Source organism: Artemia franciscana, chromosome 13 (assembly GCF_032884065.1).
Source record: "Artemia franciscana chromosome 13, ASM3288406v1, whole genome shotgun sequence".
NCBI classification, from domain to species: domain Eukaryota; kingdom Metazoa; phylum Arthropoda; class Branchiopoda; order Anostraca; family Artemiidae; genus Artemia; species Artemia franciscana.
Genome location: NC_088875.1, coordinates 32,679,851 through 32,691,910, shown reverse-complemented (window position 1 = coordinate 32,691,910; position 12,060 = coordinate 32,679,851). Strand labels below are relative to the sequence as shown.

The 12,060-nt window shown below is 37.5% G+C and overlaps 1 protein-coding gene across 4 annotated transcripts in view; it reads right to left on the bottom strand.

Moving 5' to 3' along the window:
- The window catches only part of LOC136034815 (MOB kinase activator-like 3), a 41,096-nt gene that overhangs the window by 16,336 nt on the left and 12,700 nt on the right, over nucleotides 1-12,060 (bottom strand). For all 4 annotated transcript variants that reach the window (XR_010619250.1, XM_065716248.1, XM_065716250.1 and 1 more), the window contains exon 4: nucleotides 11,595-11,710. Coding sequence is in view for 3 of the 4 variants with exons in the window: in XM_065716248.1 (XP_065572320.1) it covers nucleotides 11,595-11,710 (116 nt within the window). In the remaining variant the exon portion in view is untranslated. The remainder of the gene's footprint in view (nucleotides 1-11,594; nucleotides 11,711-12,060) is intronic.

The following is a 12,060-nucleotide window of genomic DNA, read 5'->3' as shown; positions in this document are numbered from 1 at the left end:
CGACAGTTTATAGCCCATTATATATTTCCCCATTACATTTTGAAATAGCCCCACTTTTTACTTCTGTATTAATTTATGACGAAAGCTAATCAATCGGCGGAAAAAATGAGTCGCGCTATTCTGAAATAAATAAAAAAAACAATTTTTTTTAACTGAAAGTAAGGAGCAACATTAAAACTTAAAACGAACAGAAATTACTCCGTATATGATAGGGGCTGTTCCCTTCTCAACGCCTTGCTTTCTACGCTAAAGTTTGACTCTGTCTCACAACTCTCCATTTAAAAAAAAAAAAACTTGCCAATTTGAAACATTGGTGCTGTTTGTAAAAGGCGGTTGAAGACTGTGGGCTCATTAGTTCGGCAGCTGCTGTATCCCAGAAACCGCCAAACAAAGGCAATGGAGCATGGTCAGATGTATGAGCCTGTAGCTATTGCAGCTTTTGCAAAGAAAATGGGTTGCATTGTGAACTCTGCTGGGCTTTTCATTCACAAGGAATATGGGTTTCATGGGGCCAGTCTGGACGGGATAGCAATTTTTCCTTCGGGTGAGAAGGCTCTTTTGGAGGTGAAGTGCCCTTTGACAGCAAAAGGGCTTACATTGGAAGAGTGGATAGCGCTTAAAAAAAATACATGTCTAGAAAAGAAAGTTAATAGTGAAATAAAGCTGAAAAGAACACATGACTACTATTACCAAATTCAAATGCAATTGGAATGTTGTGACATTGATTTTGTATACTTTGTAATATTTTTAGGGGAAGAGGAATTATATTATGAAAAGATTGGTCGTGACCGTGAATTCTGGTCTAACAAAATGCGGCCAAATCTAAAAAAAATTTATTTTGAGGCACTGTTACCCGAAATTGTCAACGGAAGGTTGCCAAGAAGTATGGAGATACGAGAACCGTTTATATAAATCCAACTGTGCTAGGTATGGGTAGTTATCATGTGTCATTACTGTCTTATCCGAATACAAATTCAGATTTACAAATACTCAAGCAACAATCGAACTTTAGAATATTTTTTAATGAACCCGTATGGATAAGCTAAATAAAAAGAACAAGTTTTTTTAAACTGAAAGTAAGGAGCAACATTAAAACTTAAACGAACAGAAATCACTTCGTATATGAAAGGGGCTGCTCCCTCCTAAACGCCCCGCTTTTTACGCTAAAGTTTTTTACTGTTTTAAAAAGTAGAATTGAGAGAAAGAGTAAAACTTTAGCGTAAAGAGCGGGGCGTTGAGGAGGGAGCAGCCCCTTTCACATACGAATTAATTTATATTCGTTTTAAGTTTTAATGTTGCTCCTTGCTTTCAGTTGAAAACATGTCTTTTTTTATTTAATATCTGAACGTTTTTGAACTAATGCATGTTTTGATTTTGGCTCTCCACAGATGAATAATTAAAACGAAATTTAATATTTATATGGCTTTCTCATAATTTTGATAGAATCACTTTGAGAAAAAAGGAGCAGGGGAGGAGGCTTAGTTGCCCTCCAATGTTTTGGTTACTTAAAAAGGCAACTAGAACTAGAACTTTTAATATTTTACGAACGTTTTTGCTAGTAAAAGATCTACGTAACTTGCGAGTTAGCTTACGTAACGAACTTCTGTATTCTGTTAGTGTTAAATTTTAATGCTGCTCCTTACTTTCAGTTGAAAAAACTGTTTCATATTTATTTTTGTATTGTTCTATTTTGAAATAAGGCTAGAAAATCCTGCGCTCCCTTCATGGAAATTTTCTTCCCCATGACAAATTCCTCCATGGAAAGTTCCCCCAACATAACCCCCTGTTCTCAACCCCCTCCCTCCCCCCGACCAAAAATCCTCCTGAAAACGTCTGTACATTTCTCAATAACCATTACTATATAAACACTGATCAAAGTTTGTAACTTGTAGCCCCTTCCACGGGGATTCTGGTGGAATAAGTCGTCCCCAAAGACACAGTTATAAGGTTTTTCGACTATGCTGAATAAAATAGCTATCTCACAATTTTAATCGGGTGACTGTGGGAAAATAATTAGCGTGGGAGGAGGCCTAGGTGGCCTCCAATTTTTTAGATCACTTAAAAAGGGTACTATATACTTCATTTTTTGTATATAATTCACTTGTATATAACTTCATTTCCGTTGGAATGAGCCCGCTCGCAACATTCTATGACAACTGGTTCGATATAATCACCCCTGGAAAAAAATCCATATTTTTGCTGATAGAAGCTTAACACTTCCACGGTAGGGTTCCCTGATAGGCTGATTCGGATGGGTGTAATTTTGGTTTTATTACTTTTATCGGGTGTTTCCCTCTATTTTCTAAAATAAGGCAATTTTTCTTAGACTCGTAATTTTAGATAGGTATCTCATGTATTTAAAGTCAGCATTAAAATGCGATTTTGTTCATGTAGCTATTGGTATCAAAAATCCGTTTTTTAGAGTTTTGGTTACTATTGAGCCGGGTCGCTCCTTAGTACAGTTCGTTACCACGAACTTTCTGATAAAATGAAATAAATTTGTCACTTCGCTGCGAGCAATTATTTGAATTATATTTTTCTAAATAGGTCTGCATGAAGTAAAAACCCAAAAATATGTACTTTTTATTTGTAATTTCCACAATTTTATACCGCGTCTCCTGGCAAATAATGATGACCAGACCACAGGCACACACGCAGGCGAGGGATTCACCCACCTTAAATTTGTATTATGCTTAATTTTGTCAGCGAAATGTTTAATTTTCCTGTGTTTTCCTGGTATTTCTTTCGTAAGAGCTGAACCCCCCTCCTCCAAAAAAAAATCTCGAATAATAATTTTTCTAATTTTCTCCTCGAATAATAGTTCTTTTCCAAATAAATATTCCTATTTACTTGCCGAATTATGAAGAATGAATATACATTAGTCGTAATTTTCAGTGAGAAACCCCTTGAGTTTAATGACGGCAGTGAAATCTGATAGCCTTGAGTATTTGTGTGATATGCCGCGATTGAAAAAGAACTAACAGGCAGTATAATTTTTTCAGGAGCGTCCGGCCTTAACGACAAGCCGCTCAGCGAAGAAGTGCCAATTGCGAATATCCTAAGGAAAGTGACGGTAGCTTATGCGACCACCAAATAAAAACTATCATGAAGGCCATGGACCCTGTGTGGACATAAGCGCTGTTGTTGTATGATTCCTTGTTGAAGAATAAATCTTATCTAATATCAGCTGAAAAGCAAGTAATTTGAAAATTGACCACGCTCTCCTGCCCTAATTAATCTATCTCGATAAAATGGCAATAGTAACTAGGTCTCCGTCATGATTCTGCAATAGTAAAAAAAGAAAAAGGAAAAAACATACGCAGGTTGTTTTAAACACAAAAATGTAATCATTTGAATTTTGGCGCTAAAAATCACTTACCAAAATTATTGCCCACTAGCGGCCTGTATTCGCTTTCCAAGTCGAGCCAACTCTTATCTTTCAGCGAATATTATTCTGGCAGTTCTCTGCTAGTTGCCAATATAAAATGGAAAGCAAAACTTGCTTTGCTATCTAATCTCCGAATAACACTCTTAGTTTCAAACCCCTTATATTCAGTGCTGTTTAATACGTCAGCCAAATTAAAAAAGAAAATAAAAGAATCAAAAAAGCTATAAATAACAAGTAATAGCTAATTTTTTCTAAGTTATTACCAATTATAAGAACTGGTTTGAGCAATTTTCCCCGTAAGGTCTATTTAAAATCTTAGCAGTAAAATACAGATTGTAAACAGGGCTAAGCCACCTGAGGTCTTCACACCAATGAGCACACTCCTTACCCATCCCTGATTGTGTTCTGCTTTAGCTAGCTCTGAAGAAATTCCCAAGACTGTTGGGTCACTTTTCATAATTTAGAGCACATCAACTGTTCCCTAGTAATCCAACAGAACCATAACAAGGAAATTATTTCAGGGGGAGGGGGTTGAAGAAGAGAATCTCAATATTATTCCTTGCAAACAGTACCGTCATCTAGCCAGCAAGTTACTGTATAAATACTTTTATTTCTCATATTGCCCATTTTCTCACTTTAAGTGAGGTCAAACAGTTTCCCGGTTTCACCATGTACGACAAAAAAAAACGAAGAACGAAAAACAAATAATCAGAAAAAAGAGAATACCAAATCAGGGAGATTTTCAGCCAGTGAATAAAATGAAAGACAAAGCGGATATTTCGGAAATGACTTCTGCTAAGGTCCTTAGTTAAAAAAAAGAGACTAAAGTAAACTAAACCTTTTTAACTACGATTTACAATTTGAGAATAAATTACAACATAATATTGCATAAAAAATTATTTTAATAAAATTGGTGGATTAAGATACGTGTATATTCAAGGGTGTCTACAGAATGGGCGTCAGCGTTGCCTCAGCCCTGTGGAAGACAAAAAATCACGCAAATTTTCAATTCCTATGAGCAAAATACGCCCCCCCTCCAAAGACCTACCCCAAAATCCTATCAGCTAAACTGCTTTAAGAAATTTATTAAAGAGAACTAATGTCGATCGAAAACTTCGCTGAAGATTGCTTAGCCGAAATACTTTGCCGAAATAACAGCTTTGTTGTTTCGTGTTATTCACTGTCTGAAAATCACTCTCGCTTGGTTTTGTCTTTTTCTTAATATTTTTTTCCGTTCTTTTTTTTTTTTTGTCCTATGCCACGTTTAGCCAGTGTGGTCTCAAGATGAATTTAGTATTCACCACGCAAATAAAGGCAGAGCTATAGAAATGAATATATGGCAAAACGCAGATTTAGAGACGAAAGGTGGAGGTTCACGGGTTCGAGGTGGTACCAGATACCCTATAATATTAAAACCAGCAAGAAGCGCAAGACTTCGTGATTTAAATGATAGGCTTAAACCTTCCATTTCATTGCTATATAATTGTTCTGTCTAGACGCCAGACTAACATCTGAAATGCTAGTAATCACATAATAAACTTGGCTAAAGAATTTCGATTACCGGAAATCGGATCAAACAGGTCCAAACTTTTTTCTAAGAAATGGAACGATCCCAAAACTGTATTTGATTTAAGCTAAACGTAATTAGATTGTGTTTTTCTTTTCTTTTTTACCCATCAAGAATTTGCAGGCGCGTCACATAAATAAGTTTACTAATTTCAGCGATCCCTGAGTAAATCACGGAACAAAAGAAGAAACGGTCAGGTATCAGGTTTATTCAAAATTTTAAAAATAGAAACTTGAGCAATAATGCCATTCCCAATAATCAAAAACCATGTCAACGGTCAAACTGAATAATATGCTTTTCCATAACGTAGACTTAAGCTATTTATTAAAAGAATTTCTTAAGCATATTTGGAAATCATTCTGCAAGCTCCACTATTGAAACAGTTTTTCCATTCATTCATAAGGAAATATGACAGGTTCATAATAAAGCAGAGCACAAACTTATTACTCTGTGATTGCTGTATAGCCTACTGTATTTTTCAATTTTGAAACGGAAGCCAACGGAATTGCACCCAGTCACATACTATACGAACTAATAAAATTGATATCAGTCTTTTTATTCTATATACATGTATAGGAAAAACAAATACGTTACAGACCAAATCTGCTGCGCTAATTCAAGAGTCATTATGTTGCAAAACTTAAATTTGACACAAGAGATAAAAAGCTAAATACACCTTACGAGTTTTAACTATTATAAACAAGCAGTCATTTTTTCAAGGAAGGTTTTTTGTATCAAATATGAGATAAAAGAAATTAGAATATCCAAAGACCTATTTTCTATTTATTTCCACAAACAAGGAGAGGAGATATGGAATACTTTGGGAAACAAACAAAACACAAGCTCCTAAGTATGTTGAGAACCAAAATAGATGCAGGAAATGAATTGATCCAACTGTCGGAGAGTCTAATAATTTATACTCTAAATCTAGACGAAAAATGGGAGGGTAAGTGCATAGTTTTTTGATGGTTATAAACATATTGGCTATCTAATAATCATCGCTTGGTAGCACTTAGGCCTTTCTCGAGCTACAATGTTTGTTATGCAGCACAAAATGGCAGAAATCGACACTTTTCTGAGACATAATTTCTTTTGTTACTTAAAACGGCCACTATGACTTTGTGTAGCCAAAAAAAAAAAAAAAAAAAAAAAAAAAAAAAAAAAAAAAAAAAAAAAAAAAAAGATTCACGTCTTTCCCGAAGGACTTGAAACCTCCAACTAAGGGTTCTTGGAAATGCTAAATTTGATAGTGCAAACATCGACAAGATCCCTTCCCTATTTTGGATTCTTTTCCCTGTTTTTGAAAATATATGTTAACTTTCTGGTGGTGATTTTGAACGACGACTCTACACCAAACGAATTTACATACTTAAAATCTACTGCTCGTACTACTACTACTAGCAACTCACTGGAGCACTAACCTACCTGAGGTCAACACAACTGCGAACACTCCAATTCCACCCCATTGTATTCAAAGCTTCACTCTTTATCCCCTCCCACTCCCAAGAAACTTCAGTTCCCTTTAAATCCTTCTTTACGACCTCTTCCTAAACATTCGATGTTGACCTACTTTTTGTTTGGCCCTAAACTGGTGGCCAAAAAGAACGATCATAGGCAATCTTCCATATGTAAATCGTGTACTAGTTATCTAAGCCTTTCTCTTATTAGAGCCCTAGAATGAATGAATGAATGAATGAACTTTATTACCCGTAAAGTATAAAAAACACAAAGTACGGAGTATTATGAATAAATAAACAAAAACAAATACGATAAACAGCGAAGAAATACAAAATTGAAACTAATAAAAGACAATATGGATTAATCAACCAGTATCAATATGGAAAAAAGGCTGCAGAGGGTCATAAACGTGAATAAAGTTGACAGTCTTTTTACATAAATCATCACTGGAAGACCGAATCCGAGAAGGCACATCTACTAAACCAAATCGAGCAATTATTTTTTTGTTTCGGTGCCATCTAGGAAGCCGGAGGAGGAATTTGCAATATCTGAAATAAGCCGTACGTAGAGTATGTCGATCTTTCTTACGAAACAGATGAGCCATGCCTGATAAAAACAAAAGCACAGGGGCGCAATAAGCGTTATAAATCATGCACAAACCGTTGCGGTTATAACGGCTTTTGTTTGGGGATATTTTTCCGTAAGCGACGCGTAGGTTTTTCACGGCTTGATTCACTAGGGATGAACAGGTAGCGGAAAGTGTTGGGCCGAAACACAGACCAAGCCAACTAACTAAAGAAGAACATGGTAGAACTGCAGTCCCAGTAGCGAATGGAGCGACCGCATAAGGGCTATTAAAACAAATAAACTCGCATTTAGACGCATTAACTGACAGTCCAATCTTAGATAGTTCATTGGTTAATATAGTAAAATTAGAAAGCAGTCCACGGCGAGTCCGGGCAACAAGAAGAACGTCATCTGCATATGCAATAGAAGACAAACCAGTATTACCGTAAAAAACAGAACTTCTAAGGGGACGCAGGCACGATGCAAGCACGCATTTTAAATATACTAGGAGACAATACGGCACCTTGCCGAACTCCCTTATTAATTTTTACCGGGTCAGATATTTGGCCATTCCAGGTAACTTGAATTTTAGACTTTGAATACCAAGAAGACAATAAACTTAGTACGGAAGGATTAACACCTGAAGACGCAAGGGAAAATAGAGCCTGAGAGTGTACAATATTGTCGAAAGCTCCAGAAATATCAACAGTAAGACAGTATAAAGACATTTTAGCTTTTACGGCATCTTTCATGAGTCGGCTTAAAACATGATGTGCATGGGAGCAACCGAAACTTTTCCGAAAACCAAATTGAAAAGGCGTAAAATCACAATTCGACTCAATTTCTGGTAGTAACAAATGTTCAAGCAACTTACTTAAGAAACACGATACTGTAATGGGACGATAATTCATACATGACGTGGGGTCCTTGCCTCGCTTTTGAATAGACGTTACACGGCCACAAAGGAAACTATCAGGAACAAGCGACTGTGCTAAGCAAGACTGGAAAAATATTTGTAAATGGTTAAGTAGAGCAGGACAATCATAAGCAAAAAATCGGTAAGAAAGGCCGTCACCATCAAGGCTATTTGAACGCTTAATTTTTCTTAAAGCCCGGCGAATTTCAGATATTGCTACAGGCTGGACATGAGCCTGCAGGAGACGGTATGGTAAAAGCGGTTTAAGCAACTTATAATAAAAAGACTGAAGAAAACTATTAAATACACTGAACACACGCTTATAATGATCAACAAAATTAGCTAGCTGGAGACAAGATAGGGTAGATCGGGAACATTTCTCACTATTAATAACCTTATTCCAGGAGGCCTTATCGGTGGGGCCTGGCCATGCATTCAAGCGTGCCCTCTTCAAACTGGCCTTATATTCAAGTTTACACTTTTGTTTCACAGAGAAAACAGCTCCGGAAGATGGTCGGTCACATGATATCCACATACGTAGCCAAAATTTGGCTTTTTGCTTAGCACGTTTTACTTCAGGATCAACGTTCCAATTAGGCTTTCTTGTACCAATCCTAACTTTATCCACAGGCACTGCAGCTTTGGAAGCTGATTTAAGGCAATGGACGATTTGACAATAATAGAAATTTAGATCAACTGTACTTGAAGGCGAGGAAACTGACGTTTGCAGCAGGTGATATGGCACTTTTATGGTCGAGAGTAAAGCAGTTAGCCTAGCAAGGTATAGTGGGACATTAGCACGATCCCAATTCAACTTCATATGCCACTTCGGCTGAGCCGAAAGTATTTTGCCAGATAGCTCACAGGACAAATTACAGCTAAGAATAAGGTGATCGTCGTCAATCTTCTCTTCGTCCACCCTGACAATCGATGATATTAAGCTGGAACTGGAAGAGATCACGTGATCCAGGTTCGATTTTGAACAGCCTCTGTTATGAATATACGTGAATGGGAGGCTCTTAACTGCGACGTGATATATGCTAGGAAGTGATTCTAGCAAGAGGATTGATCTATCGGAGGTACCAAGAATGTCACAGTTAAGGTCACCAGCTAAAACCCAATTTAGGTCTTTCAAACGTAGACTTTCGAGTAGAGACTTTAAACTGGAGCAACATTTAGCGAAAGATGTGAACGATGCTATAGAACGTCGATCGCAAGGTAAGTAAACGTTTATAAAGGCGGTACTGTCACATTGAATCGCTAAGATGTTATCATCACAATGAATCACAGAGGGCTTTGATGGGGAACGGAAAAAAATTGCTAGGCCACCGGAAGGGCGGCCTCTAGTTTGCTTGGCCTCTTGCGAAAAGAAATGGTGGACAGAAGATCGCTTCAGGCTAGAAACGTTTGATTTGGTCAAAAGATGTTCTTGCAAGAACACTATGTCGTGGACTAATAATTCATTAATTAACAAGTCTTCGTCTTTTGTGCCGTTAATATTAAGAGAAGCAAAACTTAAAATAGTGGCTTGGTTCATTTTGGAGCAGAGTTCAGAGCGCGTTTTATCACTGGGCAATTCATACTATAGGAAACATGAGCTTCGCCGCAGTTGGCACATTTCGGAGCCTCTAAGCAAGGATTGTCTTTAGTATTGGAATGGCATCCAGAACATTTAGAGCACTTCATCTCATTCGGGGCACATGGGCAGTGAGCTAACGAATGATGGATACTTTGGCATCTAAGACACCGTCTGGGCAATTCTTTGTAATCCGATATTTTAAAAGACTCGTAACCCAAGCGCAGACCTGTAGCGATGGCAGATTTTAGTGCAACGGAATCAAGGAACTCTAAACGGAATGTATGAGAAGAGCCGATCTGGCTGGCCTCAACAAGACCAGGAATAACGGAGATGAGTATACTGCTAGAAACACTGTCGGGAAGTCCCCTAATTACTCCAAGAGGTTTGCGATCAATCACTTTAGCAAGAATATTTGGATAGCTCGCAACAGCAGATGCGGCAAGAGAATTGGCGGAAACTTTATCCCGCGTAACAACAACCCATCTTTTCCTTACCGGATCGGACTGTACCGACACAATACCGTCATGTCCGGCGAAAGAATCAAGCTTTTCCTTACGAGAAACGGGGTCTCTTAGTTCTGGAGGCGGATGTTTAAGAACAACGGCGTACGAGGGTTTGTGATTGGTACCCTTACTATCTGAGACCAAAGAACTATTAATAGAGGTTGTTGGACTATTGAGGTGAGCAAGCGATTTTAACTGATCAAGGCACTGGTTGACTTTGGCGGTAAGGATAGAATAAGCTGACGCCGGAATGCTAGGGACTTCAGAGGGGGATTTGATCACGAACTCTGGAATATCAATATTTTCTGCAGAGCAGCGAGAAAGAGTAGCGATAATGTCCGACAATGAACTATTCTTAGCACTGGGTCCCGAACGACGAGGTATAGGCTCATCTGGGAAGCAATTGCTATATAAAAGTTTCTTAGCTCCAAGAACATCTTCATACGGGAAAAAATCACTAGCGTATTTCACAATAGACTGATGGTCCAACCCCTCATCGAGATTGTGCTGAGCAAAATTCAAAACTGGGCAATAATAAAGCGTACTGGTATTCCAATTGTCCATGATAAGCAAATTTCACTCATGGCTTGGCATCAGTCCAAAAACAATTAAGTGAAAGAGGTATATCCACAGAGAAATTCTCAATAAGCACAATTATGAAATGATCCGCACTGGCTAAATGAATGCAATGAGAATAAATAATAACTTATCTTTGAGTGGGGCTAGTAATCCAGTGATTTGCAAGTAATCCGAATATTTCAATGCACGACTCAGATGATAGTAGTGCTGAATACTAACTCACAGCCACAATCCATAAATAATCCTTAAGCCGTAATCGTATACAAGTTTATAAATTTATCGAACAAGTTTCAATTACAAGTTCAAAAGTATTTCACTCGTTATTTATTCCAAACAGGTACAGAGTTAATCCGGCTTAAATTCAATTAGTTGTTGACTGGTCAAATCACACGTCACAAATTATCAGAGCTAGCGAAATGCGACTGCACTGAATGAATGCTAGATGCGGACTGAATAGAAAGTGGAATAGAACCACATTTTCCGTACAGCTTGTTGTTTGACATAAGATTAGTCAAACGATTACCCGAAACTATCCGTAGACAATACCTCTAGAAAACACCTAACAAACTATCCTCCATCTTCAAAGGCGCCCATGTTTCGGAGCCATAAATGGCCCTTGTAATAACTCTCACTTGGATGAGCACAATTTGTAAGACTAGGGAGAGAAATATAATCCTGATTAGGCAGAAATTTAGTTTTACAAACCCTTGCCCGCTAACAACCATTTTTGAAAAAAAAAATAAATAAAAAAACTGAAGAAAAAAATCAGGTCTCTCATGCAATAATAATAATAAATAAACAAAAAATCCAAAACAGACAAAAACAAAAATTAATACCAGGGGTGATTATTATTGACGCTCCAGTAAGTAAGTTTGACGGCACTACACCCTCAAGGTCCAAACCGGCGGTGCTGATGTTCGTTTCGTGGCCCTTTAGCCACGAAGTGCAATGGGGGTCCAAACACTTTGGGGTCCCAGGAGGTGCACACTGCAGTCCACAATGCAAAAAAAAATAATAACAAGACTAAGAATACTTACTGCTCCCGTTTCCACAAGTTTGTCATAATGATGTATGTAGACATGCACAAAAACACGGAAGAGTCGAGCTAGAATTTTTTTGCATCTATTTTGGAAGTTCTTTGGAAATGGAATGTCTGAAAAAAAAAAAAATAAATTAGTACACAAACCATAAAATTTTAAGAAATAGAACTAAACTAAAAACCTGGCTCATGGGCAAAGTAAGTTATAAGTATATTCTACAAAAATATGGATATTATTTAGAAAGGATAGGTACAGTTTTTCTAGCCTACCCTGTCGGCATACTCCTGGTTTCAACTCATCTAGAATAAAAATAATTCTAAATGTTCTTGACTATTATTACTACCACCAACAACTCACTGCAGCACCAAGCCATCTGAGGCCAACAGAGTCTTCTCCACCCCTAACTATTCAAAGTTTAACTATTTGCTCCTTTCCATAATGTTACAATTTTAAACTACTAGAT